Here is a 15,000-nt window from a genome sequence, read left to right as displayed (position 1 = left end):
TTATATTAAGCTCAGCACCGGCACAATACCACCTTCTAAGAAGAGGAAATGAGTCTTCCTAGAAAAGGTGAAACGAGACCGTGGAGAGGGATAACTATTATATACTCATCTTATCTCCACGTCTCCATTAAGGCCCACCGACAGCCTTTCTTTGCAGGGCGAAATGGAGCTTTGTATGTTCCCTGCAAACGTGCGCAGTGAGCAGCTGCCCTCTTTGACAGAACAGAGACGCAGGGGGAGAGAGAGGTGAACTGAGGTCATTAACAGGTATGAATGACTGATCAGTGGAGCTATTGCTCTCTCTCTCACACACACACACACACGCGCACACACACACACTTATGCAAATGGGTAAAAACAACCACACACACACTTATGCAAATGCCTACAACCAACCACACACACGCACACACACACAGGCGCGCACACACACACACACACACACACACACAAACACACACACACACACACACACACACACAGCGCTTTAACCAGGTAAGATTACTCAGCCTCAACTCTCCTGGCACTCCATAATCAGTTAAATGTCAGTTCCACTGCTGCCTAATGCATTCGCCTGGGGAATCAAATCATGAATACAAACGCAAGCCCCCTCCACAGCAACCCCCTACCCCCACGCCCCTACCCCCTACCCCCACAGCACGTCACACCGCTATATAAAGCCCCCGTATTAATCTCCCAGTACACTCCTTATGCATGAGAATGTGTGTGTGTGTGTGTGTGTGTGTGTGTGTGTGTGTGTTTCTTTCTATATGCCTCTGTTAGCGTGTGTGCAATGTGTGCCTGTATGTGTGTACACATTCTAACTAAATCTGTGCTTGTTAAAAATGATGTCCTGTGTATTTGTGTGTGCTGTAGTGGGTGGCCTTGCATGAATGCAGTGTGTACTGCACTATGCTGTACTGTTAATGTAATGTGTATGTAGATTTCTGTAATATTCTTCATTTTTAAATGGAATGTATATGTTGATATCTGTAATATGCTTTATTCTTAAATGGAATGTATATGTTGATATCTGTAATATGCTTCATTCTTAAATGGAATGTATATGTTGATATCTGTAATATGCTTTATTCTTAAATGGAATGTATATGTTGATATCTGTAATATGCTTTATTCTTAAATGGAATGTATACGTAGGTCTCAGGTTGTAGTCATATTACAACCTCATGTGGAAGTGACTGTGTGTAATACTGCATGTACTCTCTTTTTAACTGCTTGAGGTTTACAGTCTGTTTGCGGTTGAAGTGTGTGTGTGTCTGTGTGTACTAATTTGTGTGTGTGTGTGTGTGTGTGTGTGTGTGTGTGTGTGTGTGTGTGTGTGAAGCCACTATATCAGTGTCTCCCCTCCTGTTTTCACAGGGAGTCCAGTGAAGGAAGGGGTGGAAAAACAAGTAGCAGACCTTAGTTGCCCATCACCCGTAGGCCACTCACTGATCCTAAATGACAGATCTGTGTCCAACGGCACTCTCGTTCCTCCTCCTCCTCCTCCTCCTCCTCCTCTCTCTATCTCTCTCTTTCTCTCCCCAAACAAACACACACTCATGCAGGGAAACACTCCAGTCACACACACTCACACCCTAACTTGTACACACATACCCTACAATATAAAGACTTCAACATGATCATTACAGTACACACACACACACACACACACACAGGAACAAGACTTCCTCCCACCACTACTGCAGATTCTCTTGGTGATTCAGCTTCTTCAGAATAACAGATGGAAACAGATAGAACAAGGTGTGTCAGGCAGAGAAAGGGAGAGAGAGAGGGAGAGAGAGAGAGAGAGAGAGAGAGAGAGTCTGTGTTTTATTCATCCATTTCTCTGGGCCTGATGGAAACTGGTTCATGTTTTCAAAACACTGAGCAATTATCGACCACACACTCGGAGGGCGTGTAATCAGACGCAGAGGGAGAGGTATAGCTGCAGTGAACACACTCCACTTTAAAACACGCACGCACGCACGCACGCACGCACGCACGCACGCACGCACGCACGCACGCACGCACGCACGCACGCACGCACGCACGCACGCACGCACGCACGCACGCACGCACGCACGCACACACCTAACTAGGTTGGGTTAATATCCACAAAATGAACTCTATTCACCCTGTCAATGACACATCACTGGTTCCAGACTGTGGGCTCAGATTTAAAGCAACACTATGCAACAATACCCACTTTGTTTTTAGGTATGTTTTTATGAGCAACTACATTTGGTACCATCTTCAAATTTCTTTTGAAGGTATATGGTCATGTGAGGGACCGATAAACACGCCTATTCCCATCAGCCGTCCAGGCTATGCACTATGGAGTCCTGTGGTTCGGGTCGGAATACCCGAAAAGCCTTCACAGCACAGTACCAACAATATCACCAAAGGACGGCAGTTTTGTTACCAACTGGAGGGTTGCTGATGTTTGAAAGGTTTTTTGGCTTTTTAGGTAGGTAGCTTACTAGTGCTAGACCAAAACTCCATAATGCTGCTTTAAAGCAGCAGTGAAGAGTTTTGGTCGAAAACTAGTAATCTAACTACTGAAAAGACATTAAGACTTTACAAACGCCACCAACAGCAGAGCTGGCACTGATAAAAGGCTTGATAGCATGCTAACTCATGTCTTGCACACACTGATCGGAGAGCTAGCAGACCATGAAGCGCAATTTGCTAAATTTGACCCAAGTGTATTCGATAAGAACCGTGGAATACACCTTTAAAGAGCCTGCTACACTGTTAGGCCTCATGTGTTAAAAAAGGATGAAGGAGAGAGATGAAGGGCAGGAGGGATGGAGGGAGAGACAGAGGGATGAGTGTGAACTGATGGAGGCACTCGCACCTGCCAGGTGCCTGTCGGGCAGGTGTGTGTGTGTGTGTGTGTGTGTGTGTGTGTGTGTGTGTGTGTGTGTGTGTGTGTGTGTGTGTGTGTGTGTGCAGCTCTCTGGTGTCAGGAGCGTGACTGGGCCAAGCCAACAACCTAAGGGTCATTTACCTAGTCAAAGAAGCCTGAGAGGGCGGAGGGAGGGAGGGAGAGTCACGGAAGGCAGAGAGAAAAAACGAAAGAAAGAAAGAAAGAAAAGAAAGAACAGACAAAGACAGAGACAGAAAGAAAGGCCTAGAGGCCTAGACCTGCCTCCTTGCTCTCTGTGGTAAGTATCGCACTAGCCACTAATCCTCACGCTGACCACATACAGACACAGAGGTGCTGCTCAACCTGGAAAGGCAGATACGCACGACTGCTTGCTTAGAGCATAAATTATCTACTCATCATCACACAGCACATTTCACACCATGTCTTCTCGATTACTCAGGCTCGTATCCACCTACCCCCCCCCCCCCCCCCAAACACATCCACTGGCATACTGCGCCCAACATCAGTTTGGCTTCTTAGAGGTTATGGGGTGCAGCGTTTTCAGTGCTTATGAACACACCGACTGCACACCTCTGGTTTTATACTGGTTGCATACAGCGCCATGAACACACTGACTGCACACCTCTGGTTTTATACTGGTTGCATACAGCGCCATGAACACACCGACTGCACACCTCTGGTTTTATACTGGTTGCATACAGCGCCATGAACACACCGACTGCACACCTCTGGTTTTACACTGGTTGCATACAGCGCCATGAACACACCGACTGCACACCTCTGGTTTTACACTGGTTGCATACAGCGCCATGAACACACCGACTGCACACCTCTGGTTTTACACTGGTTGCATACAGCGCCATGAACACACCGACTGCACACCTCTGGTTTTACACTGGTTGCATACAGCGCCATGAACACACCGACTGCACACCTCTGGTTTTACACTGGTTGCATACAGCGCCATGAACACACCGACTGCACACCTCTGGTTTTACACTGGTTGCATACAGCGCCATGAACACACCGACTGCACACCTCTGGTTTTTCACTGGTTGCATACAGCGGCATGAACATAGCTGATCCTTTACTGTAAAGCTCCTGGCAGACACTGCGTGGATGGAGCTCCGGCAAATCAGTGTGGTATTATTACCACTTTGTCATCATCCAGTTCCACAACCACCATCCAACGCTCTTAATCCCCATCATCTCCTACCTGTAGTCACATCAGAGCAAGAGCTCTCTCTCGCTCTCTCTTTTCCTCTCTCCATCTCTCTCTTTCTCTCTATCTATCCATTTCTCCCTCTCTTTCTCTCTCAGGGGCTGGATCCCGCAGACTCTGCTGACAGACAGAAAGCCTCTTACAGTCACACATCTAATAAGGTAGCAGCCCAGTCTTTCACAGTGAGGCCTGGACATCCCAATCCCCTCTAATACCACTCACCACCCTGCAGCACTTTACACAGGGAACAACTAGAGAGAGGAGAGGAGGGGGGGACAGAAAGAGAAAGACAGAGGAAGAGATAGAGAGAGTGGTAGAGAGAGAGAGAGAGAGAGAGAGAGAGAGAGAGAGTGCGTTGCTGAGAAAAAGACAGATGGAGTGAGGGAGACAGGCAGATAGATAGAGGAAGAGACAGACCAGAGAGGGAGAGGGAAAACGAGAGAGAGGTAGAGACAGGCAGAGAAAAAGAAAGACAGGGAAAGAAAGAGAGACAGACAGCAGAGGGAGAGAGAGAGAGAGAGAGTGAGGCTTAAAGGAAGGGGAAAATGAAAGGGCCCGGTGGTAAAGGTTGGTCGTGCGTTAACGCGTGCGTTAATCTTCCATCGCCCCAAACAGCCATCTTCAAGAGAGATTACGGCGGTGGTGGCGACAGCGACGGCTGCGGTGGTGGCGGCGTGCGTCAGACGTTTTCATCCGCGCTCGCTCGCTCTCGTCCGCCGCCCCGATCAGCTGCACACCCTCTGCCCTCCATCCAGCAGGCAGAAAATGAGCTCTCCACTCCCAAGACCCGGATTAAACGCTTCTTCTTTATTTGACTTTCCCTCTGTTCATCTCTCTCTCTCTCTCTCTCTCTCTCTCTCCATCTGTCTGTCATTCGCCATCTCTCAACGACTCTTTATATTCCACCTAAACGTCCAACCCTCTCTATTCTAGTCATAATTTACTAATGACTGGAACCTTTATATGTATCTGGTGAGGTGCTCCTGGTTTGCATGTGGCTGTAATAGTGGGTGTATGGCTGAATAGTAGCCTGTCGGGGTGTCTTTGACACACATGATAACAGAATAAAAGGATTTTATAAAGAGTCATTGTCTCTTTTCCTCCTTCCACCTCTTCACATATGTTTCTGTGTGTCTGCGTTGCCTTCTTAACATCCTACTACAGACACAGAGAGAAAGACAGAAAGAAAGACAAACTACTACAGACAGAGAGAAAGACAGAAGGAAAGACAAACTCATCCCTGATTCCTCTTAATATGTTTGTGTTATTAGTGTTATTAGCAAGGCTGTCATCTGCTGCATTGGCAACATTATAGCTTCTACAGCCATGCCAGTAAAGCTTATGAATTAGGAAAAAGACAGAGAAAGAGAGATATGAGAGAAAGAGAGAGAGAGAAAAAGTGAGTTTGGAGTGGGCACTGGAGCCCACTCAGGAAGGAGAGGAGGGTGTGTGTGTGTGTGTTAGTTAGTTACCCACTCTTAATATCCTGGATGAGGTGTGTGTGACTCAGAGAAGAGGAGGCATACGTGATCAACACCCCTGCACAACTGAGCATTCAACCCAAACACACACACACATGCGCACGCACACCAACATCCAATCCACTTCCTTGCAGAGCTCAAAGAACATCTCATCACCATATGAACAACCGCAAATCGCAGCGTGTCAGTGGAATATATATACCCACTCACCAAACCGCCCACCCACACAAGGACACACACACACACACTAACCAAACACACACACTAACCAAACACACACACACGCACAGTCACACACACACACTAACCACACACGCACACTGTGCAGTGGCCACTTCCCTACACGGTCAACCCGAAATCTAATCTGCATTCAAAAAGACAGCGTGTGTGTGTGTGTGTGACTGTGTGACTGTGTGTGTGTGTGTGTGTGAGTGCAGTTTGCACATTCATGCTTTGCCAGCAATATCTCCAAGTTCCTGCCGGTAAGAACGCAAGTAGCAGACAGAGAGACAATGAGAACAGAGGGATGAGTCGTCCTCCTCTCCTCTCCTCTCCTCTCCTCTCCTCTCCTTAGATAAAGAACTGACTGGAATGGTGCCTAGCAGGATCTGATATGTGTGTCATTATTGTAGAAACAAGAAGACAAAAAGAGGAAGAAATGACAGGGGAAAAAAGATAGTGCTGACATCAGCTCAACATGGGTGATGAGCGATGACAAAGCACAAAAACACACACACACACACACACAGTCTAACACAAAGACACACACACACACACACACAGTCTAACACAAAGACACACACACACACAGTCTATATAGAGGGGCAGTGTGGTGCTCTCACTGGTAAAGAGAAAACGCTTGTTGTTTATAAAATATTAAATCTGTTCCCTGATCAGAGCTGAGCGTTCTGAGCCAAAAAGCCAAACAGCCAATCACATTGCCTTGCAGGCCCCTCTGTTCTGTGTGGCTGATGTCACAGAAGAGAGAGAGAGTTCTAGAACACATGAGACCATGTTCTCTCTCTTGGAGGAGAGATCTCTCCCTCTCTCTTCCTCCCTCTCTCTTTCCCTCTATCCCTTTTGTTCTCCATCACTGCCTCTCTTCCTCTTACTCCATCCAGGAACACTTTTAGTTCACCTTTTCCCTCTCTCTCTCTCCACCTCTCTCTCTCTCTCTTTCTCTTCATTCTATTACAAAAACAGAGCAAGTCAAAAGAAGGCAAGTTTTGAGCAATCACTTATTCATAAAACATAACCCACATTAGAAGCGACAGCCAGCACACACAAAGCAGTGGCTTTAAGGAAGACATCGCAACAAGTTAATGTCAGCTAACTGGGTTAAGTAGGATCCATTCTGTTCCGAGTACGGGCCTGAGCTGGCCCAGTTCTGGCCCAGTTCTGGTAGTCAGCACCGTCTGGCACGGCCGTCAGGCCTGGCGTGATGAATATGCATGTTTAACTTTTTATCAGTTCCAGGGAGGGAGAGGGGAGGAAATTGTGTCAACGATGTAAAAGTCTCCAATCGGGAATATGATTGGCTGCTTAAAACATGCATGAGGGGCCCTCGTTCATATGTCACCACCACTCCTACTGCACAGTACTACACACGCACACACACAAACACACACACAAAAACACACACACACACACACACACACACACAGATGTTCAAATGTATTTGTATTTCAGGGAACTACACAGAAACACACATATATACAGTATATGTACAGAACTACAGGAAGAGAAACGAACATGTAGATATATGTGTGTGTGCATACACCGAAATACGCTCATGCAATGTTATATTACCTTTCATCTACTCATAGATATATGCAGTAACATGCACACATTCCACTTGTATTATAGACTCACACAGCACTGATCTTTTTAGGAATCTGCCACAAGGCCTTCTTTATATCTTCCCTCTAACTCATATGTATGTGCATCATATCATATAAATACATGTTTTTGAGAAGTCCCTGGCAGGCCTGGTCAGCGAGTGTGACTGAGTGTGTGTTTGTGTGTGTGTGTAAGAGAGAGAGAGAGGGGGGGGGGTCTTTGTGTCTGTGTGCATGTGAATATGCACATGTACTGTATGTGTGTGAGTGTGTCTGTGTGTGTTTGAACGTGTTTATCTGCTGAACATATCATTTAAAAGTATTTCAGACTGAATGCCTTTGTACCTTCCTAACACCCGTGACATCGAGTCAGACATTTCTGTCTGTGTGTGTGTGTGTGTGTGTGTGTGTGTGTGTGTGTTGGACACATTGTTGTGTAGTGACTAACTGAAAACCTCTGTAGCTCCTTCCCTGGTGTCCTCCACTTCAAAGCATTCCCTCAGTGCTACGCTCAATTTGCTTTAAGCAGTAGAAACACACACACACACACACACACACACACACAGACACACACACACACATCAAGCACGCATTCAGATGATGCCTTATGAAATTTGCAGCACACAGACACACACACACACCATTAACAAGCATCTTTCATTAACAACTGAAAGATGCTTGTGTGAGTTTCTCTCTCTGTTTAGCTCCCAGTACCCCAACACAGGGACCTCTGGGATTTGTTGTTTTATGGCCTCTATTTTAATCATTAAGATGTTTTTTTCCCCATCCCTTTATTTCTCTCCCTCTTTCCTGACATCAGAGGAGAGGCCATGAACACAGTCCCCTGACACCCAGCCTTAATGGTGACATCACTGCAGGGCTAGTACACTTATGTCTCTCTGCAGGTGTTCAAAGCGGTGTGTGTGTGTGTGTGTGTGTGTGTGTGTGTGTGTGTGTGCTTACTGGACTTGTTCTTGGCAATAGAGGCCTCTGTGTTCAGGACAGCCCTTTGAGCCTACCTGGTGTGTGTGTGTGTGTGTGTGTGTGTGTGTGTGTGTTTGAGTGAGGGAGCGAATGCTTTACATGTGTGTTGTCAACAGGTGAGTGAGTTTTCAGACACAGATACGCGCACACACACACATTTGTTGTTGGGTCATCCATGGGATCAGCCATCATGAAAGGAACAAAATTAAAACAGAATATTCTATGAAATAATGACAAAAGGAGGGGGTAGGGCATTGGTTGGTGTGTGTGTGTGTGTGTGTGTGTTTGTGTGTGTGTGTGTGTGTGTGTGTTGTGTGTGTGTGTGTGGTGACAGGTGGAGGAAGGTACCCATCTATATATATATATAAGTGTGTGTGTCTTAGTGGGGGTTCTCACTCCCTTAAAGAGATTATCTCTCAGTGTACCACCAGCAAGTGTTTCCATGGGAGACCACCATATCCTTTGGCTTGGGGAGGGGGTATCCATCACGTCTTGGCTCCCCCCTGGGACCCCCCCCCCCCCCCCCCCCATACATACATACACACACACACACACACACACACACACACACACACACACACACACACACACACACACACACACACACACACACTCACACACACACACACCCACACACTCCCCCACCATCCCAAAGGACAGTGACGGACACTAATTAAAAAGTACCATCAATCCTGCAATACACTCAACGCAGCCCAATTTATTCTGTAGCCGTATTCCAAGCCAAGGTTCCAAAACCGATCCCATCGCTTAAAAATGTCAGAGGAGGCCAGTCTGGAGAAAGATTTCCAGCATCCAAACTGAGAAGGAAAGGGGGCTCTTTATTATGCCCTACCTTTGTTACCATGGTGATCCTACTGAGGGTGTGAACATGTGACCAGATAGCACTCACTGGCCTGTTCTGACAGTGGAGGTGTGTGTGTGTGTGGACATGTAGGAGGTATCTGGGGCTATGCAGTCAATAAGGCTGATAGGGTGTTTTTGTAACTGGTTTGGCTTGGTCAACTGACCAACTATTTCAAACCAGTCTCTTAGCGGTAGGGCTAACAAGGTGTTGTCAGGACTCTGCACCATAAAGGGTCTTTATTTTGACCAAATATCCTCGGTGACATTGCAGTGGTTATCAGTGTCATTTGGCCTTTTCTAGAGTCAGTGCATAGACAGATGAAATTCTAGAATGAAGAGGTGAATCTGTGTCCGCACTATTCAAATGACCTTTCATTTGTCAAAGCACGCCATTTTCCCCTCACAGACAATTAAATCTCAATCACGCACACAATGAAGCCAGCACGCATAGAGGAGAGCGGCAGGACGAGTCTTCCTCCCTCCCGTAAGACTGTGAGGACGTGGTATTGCTTCCTTTCCTGGATGCCTGTTTGTTGTCAGTCGGCAATGAAACAATCCCACAGCCTCAGTGAGGGACTTTGGTCCACAGACACAGACACACATGAGCTCGCTTGCCTAAAAATCAATATCGGGCATACCCTGTCCCCCTCCCCCCAACAAACACGATACAAATGAAACAATGCATCTTCATCACACACCGACACAATCAGTCATATGATGGAACAAAGTGACATGTGTTGCAACCGTGTGTTACAACTCATTTATGTGGCAAGATTGTATCGCTTACAGAGGGCATGACTGGACTAGACTGGTAGAATCATCTGCCGTTTTGTTAAATTCCCTGTGTGTTGTTCTGGTTTGTTGTAGAAAAAAATGCCCCGTCCTTCAATTATGATTTACCACTGCGTGTGTTAATTTGTATAACGTAATGTAATCCATGTTAAATTTAAACGACAAAATCAACCCTCAGGGTAACCTTCCGGTGTGTTTCCTTGTCCATAAGCATTTGTCCGGACAAAACAAATGACTACCATCCACTTGAGAGTGTAATAGTTCACCTACCTGTACGAAGTCTGCTTCCTGAAAGCGAGACCCTTTAATTTGTCTTCCAGCGACTCGTCCATGACCGCGAAGCTGCTCAAAGTATCGCCACCCCCCATGGCTTCGTCCCTGCCGCAGCCCTGGTCGTTCGTCTCCCCTCCGGTGGCTCCGAGTGCGTTCGATCGGCTGCTAAAGGTCGGGGGGTTTCTGTCAGCCTGTGACGGGCATGTTTTGGCCAGGGGGTCCATGCTCCGGCAGGCAGTGGACCCCCTTTCCCCGGCGAACAGAGGCAGAAGCGGGCGGTTAAAAAGCGGGCACCGGGGGTCGAGGGTAGCTGGAAGTCCCTGCGACAGTGGACAGGACACGGAGCGGCGGGGCTGCTGCTCTTGTCGCAGCGCCACTCGGTCACGCACGCTGTGTACGGGCTAGCGGGGGCTTCGGCGGCGACTGGAAATGGCAGCGAGCGCTGCAGTAGTAGTAACAAGCAGCATCCGCCGCGGCAGCATCCATCTCCGTCTGCCGCTACAAGAGGGCCTTCTGGGATGTTCCTACTCCTCCTCTCAGAGCATCACTCGGTTAAAGTAGGGCATAGGGTTTCTGGCTGCTAAGTCACACACACACACAGACATACACCACGCTCTCTCTCACCATCGCTCGCAAAAGCTAGCGTAATTTACGCAGCTCTCGATTTTCGGCGTAGCCTATCCACAACGTCGTCCCGGAGCTCCAGAACGCTGCCCAGAGGTTTTGGAATCACAATAATAATGTCCACAAAATGAAATATCTAATTCATCTGCAAGAAATAGGTAAACATGAATACATTAAAATAACCCATGTTGTGATGCCCACTTTCAAAGTTCATGTTCTCTTCATGGGCAGTAATTCCATAGCATTTTGCTAAATATTCAAAAGAGAAAAAGACAACTTATTTTGCGTAGCCTAAGCGTTGAACCTCGTCACTCAAGTAGATGCCTGGATATGGTGCGGTAGCTAGAGGCTTTATGTTGAATTCTACAGTAAAATTCATTCCTTGCGAAACCAACATGAGACGGCAAGTCTGAGGTTAGCAACTAAACAAATCACTATCTGGATATTTTCCACCCTAATACAATTTGGGTAATGTGATTTGAGGTAAGAAGAAAATAATCAACTCTCTCACACAGCTCGTTGGACACATGGAGAAAATAACCAGGCGCTTGGAAAACCACAAGATATCAGTCTCACATGGACGGACTTGAGGTTCCTATATAGTAGCTGATTCTGGACGGATCTAGCCCTGATCTGGCCCGGGTTCATTTCAGAATCTGGAAAGCAGAAGTTGTGGCTGAGGTCATGAGTCCTATTTTAAAATGACGTTGAGAGGGAGGTACGCTGTTTAAGGAACTGACTTTTACACGGAATTAACCTTAAACAGCTAAATAGATTTTTCCTGAATGTAATCAGATGTGCTGTGCGCCTCGAAGCCTTGGCGGGAGAACTCTCTGCCGCTGTCACTAGCCATTTGTTTAAGTGTGTGCACTCTTGTGTGTGAGTGTGTGTGTCATGCAATTTGTTTAGTAAAATCACTTCCACAAAGAGGGTAATAGGAAAGCTTTACAGTGACAAGTGGCTAGAAGTACATTCCTCTTCAAGAGATATAGTGGTATTCAAAGGGAAAGGCACGAAGAGACCAATATTAATGCAATGAAATAACAAGTCAGTCTTAGTTGTGCTTTTACTAAGGAAAATATTTATTTGCTTTGAAAAGGAAAAAAAGGACAACAATACAAATGAAAACCAAAGAAGAAAAGAAACGTTAAAGTGAAACCTTTGAGCTTATTTTCCTGGGTGGTTTGTGAAAACACAGCGGTAATGGAACACAGTGAAACCACTTTACCCAGGACCAATAACATCATTACCAGTCCCACTGATGTGTTTATGGCGGCGGCCAGGTCTGCCGTGACTAAGACCACATATTGCTAACGCTCCAAGCAACCGGGACTACACAACGAAGCTGGGGGGTATTCCAAGTACGTGGTTAAATAACTAACCCAGATAAGTTGGCTCAGAGTAAGTGGTAAACCTCATAATAGAAGAGCACTATGGCTTAATTCTCATAGTAAAACAAAGCCACAGGGATCTTCTTTTAGGAGGTTTACCACTTACTCTGAGCTAACTTGTCAGTGTCAGTCACTAAGCCACGTATTTGGAATACTCCCGATGCGAGAGCATGAGTGAAACAAACAACAATACAAAAATAATAAAACAGACTTCTGGATGCAACATAGTCCTAAAAATCTCTCATCCGTCACAAGAAAATATATAAATGCATATGATACTGCTGTTTTGTTATGAACAAAAGAAGAAAACAGTGTGCTACTATTTAGAGGGCAGGGGGGGGAATCAAATAAATAGCAAAATCAATTTCTTTGGGTCTACAGAGAGCAAGCCAGTTCACCACCCACTCCAATGCCATTTATATCCCAGATGATGAGTGTGTGTGTGTGTGTGTGTGTGTGTGTGTGTGTGTGTGTGGGGGGGGTGGTTTGTGTAGGTGTTTATATATCGGAGCCAGCGGGGGCTCAGGAGGCCTCCCGGTCGAGGCCCCTGAGAGGTCAACCATTCCCGGGCGTCGCCTGGTGGAAAGGCCCCAGAGCTCCATGATGCTGACGCATCGTCCAACTCATAGCAGAGCATAGAGCACAAGCAACAGCCTGCACAGTGAGGTGTGTGTGTGTGTGTGTGTATATATAGTGTTAGTCTATAGTGTGTGTGTGTGTGTGTGTGTGTAGTGTGAGCATAGAACACAAGCAACAGCCTGCACAGTTACCACTTATTCAACCGACTATGCCTGCCTAACTCCACAATGCCTCCATTTGCTCACATCTCCTTGAAAATATGATGAGAGAAATATACATCCATTACCCAGGCAACTGCTCACACCTACAGTCTCTTTAAGGTTCATTGGGCCGTCCTAAAAGAACTTTAAAACGTCAAGGGTTCAAAGCAGAACCAAAGCTCAATATTAGAGCCTTATCAGAACCTTTAACCTTTAAGAACTCCCTCTTATATTTCAGGGTTTCACTAACAAAATCCACCTTAGAAGAGAAAGAAAGCAAGTAGAATAATAATTGTAATAATTGTACTCGTTCTCGAGTCGACTGAGGCAAGACGGCAGAGTTGCTACACCTCTGGCCTGTGTGTCTGTGCTTAATGTTTTAAAGTGAGGATGACATTACAGACCTACAAGTGTCTGTCCTCAGGCTGTGTAAGGGGGAGAGGCGGCGGCGATGAGCTTGGTGACAGATGCTACCCCACATGTGAACACATCCGCCACACTGAATTATTTAAGGGGGATCTCTGTCTCCCTGATCTGAGAGATGCTGTGGCCTTTGGGTCAGTCGGATGCTGGGGAACCGGCGTCAGTGCTTCTGGAGGTGACCACTTGGCTTTTTTTCTCTAACAGTGCTGAGAATCTCCCATTCAACTATAATTATCAGTGAATCTTTGAGAAACAGAGAGTCCAGCCCCTATCCCCACCTCAAAGAAATAAAACAGAACTAAAAAGGAGAGAGATAAAGCATTTGTCAAATCAATACATATAAAAACGAGAGAGAAAAAAAAACAGATGCAACAAAAAGTGACATAAAATTAGATATCAAAACATGATATAATGATGGAATGGAATAAAAATACATATATTTGGTTTTTTTTGTTTAGTTTTTTTTCTGTACTTTTTTTTCTTGATGCCAAGTTTCATTTTGGGGGAAAAAACCCACAGACATCTATATACTTAAACATTAAGTGGGGATTTATAAATACAGGGGGAGCCCAAACAGCAGGGGGCGACGATGAGCAGGGCCTGCCGACCTCCTCATGACGTCTCGTTCACTGTCCTCTCCAGCTCAATCACCTTTGTACTCTCGTTTGACCTCTGCTCCAGTGATCTAAGGGCAAAATACATTGCATAATCAATATTAGCTACGCCAGCCACCAGAGTATACTGAAACTCTCCCAGTCAATAAACTGTCAAACCATCAAAATGTAAAACTTGTCTGTGACACAAACATTTGAGGACATAATGTGTACAACTGTAAATCATAATGACAGTTCATACAAAAAGCCACACATTAGAGGACACAAATGTTCCGTTTTAATGACAAATCAACTAAAATGTGACTGACTAGTTGAGTGCCGATGGCTGTCCGTCAGCTGAACGATCCAACCAATTACTTAACACTCCCACCGGTCTTACCTGTGTGGGTTCAGGTCTATGAGCACAGCTGTTTTCTGCGAGTTGTGTGTGTCGTTGCTGTGCGAGAAGGACGCGTGCGCCTCTTCCGTGTGTTTGAGAGCCTCGAGCTGCTCCTCGTGATGATGCTGCTGCTCCAGACGCCAGGTTGCCATGACTTCCATCTGGGCATCCCATTCGGGGTACTCTCCACCCAAGCCAGCAGGGTGCTCCTCCATACCCCCGTGGTCCTCATAGGACAGGAGACTCCTGGACTTCACTGTGGAGGAGAAGAGAAAATACACATTAGCACGGTCACATATAGAACAATAAGTAAACATTAGCATGGTCACATATAGAACAATAAGTAAACATTAGCACGGTCACATATAGAACAATTAGTAAACACAAACAAACATGGACACTGCAAGGCAGAAGGCTCCTAGACTTGTAGAACATACAGTGTA

The 15,000-nt window shown here is 46.2% G+C and overlaps 2 protein-coding genes across 7 annotated transcripts in view; both read right to left on the bottom strand.

The window, feature by feature from the left end:
- Nucleotides 1-11,736, bottom strand: part of dgki (diacylglycerol kinase, iota) — an 85,267-nt gene extending 73,531 nt beyond the window's left edge. For 2 of the 6 annotated variants that reach the window (XM_031583166.2, XM_031583170.2), the window contains exon 1: nucleotides 10,345-11,734. In XM_031583166.2, coding sequence (XP_031439026.1) covers nucleotides 10,345-10,571 — 227 coding nt within the window. In that variant the 5' untranslated portion in view covers nucleotides 10,572-11,734. Of the gene's footprint in view, nucleotides 1-10,344 lie in introns of all 6 variants that reach the window. The other 4 variants (XM_031583167.2, XM_031583172.2, XM_031583168.2 and 1 more) reach the window with 3 other exon arrangements.
- A 289-nt stretch (nucleotides 11,737-12,025) lies between these two features.
- Nucleotides 12,026-15,000, bottom strand: part of creb3l2 (cAMP responsive element binding protein 3-like 2) — a 39,271-nt gene continuing 36,296 nt past the window's right edge. The window contains exons 11-12 of the mRNA XM_012830268.3: nucleotides 14,558-14,813; nucleotides 12,026-14,249 (exon numbers count right to left, since the gene is read on the bottom strand). Of these exons, the coding sequence (XP_012685722.1) occupies nucleotides 14,177-14,249; nucleotides 14,558-14,813 (329 nt within the window). The 3' untranslated portion in view covers nucleotides 12,026-14,176. The remainder of the gene's footprint in view (nucleotides 14,250-14,557; nucleotides 14,814-15,000) is intronic.

Source organism: Clupea harengus, chromosome 16, assembly GCF_900700415.2.
Source record: "Clupea harengus chromosome 16, Ch_v2.0.2, whole genome shotgun sequence".
Classification (NCBI taxonomy): domain Eukaryota; kingdom Metazoa; phylum Chordata; class Actinopteri; order Clupeiformes; family Clupeidae; genus Clupea; species Clupea harengus.
Note: the sequence above shows the minus strand (reverse complement) of the source record. Positions and strands in the feature narration are given on the sequence as shown.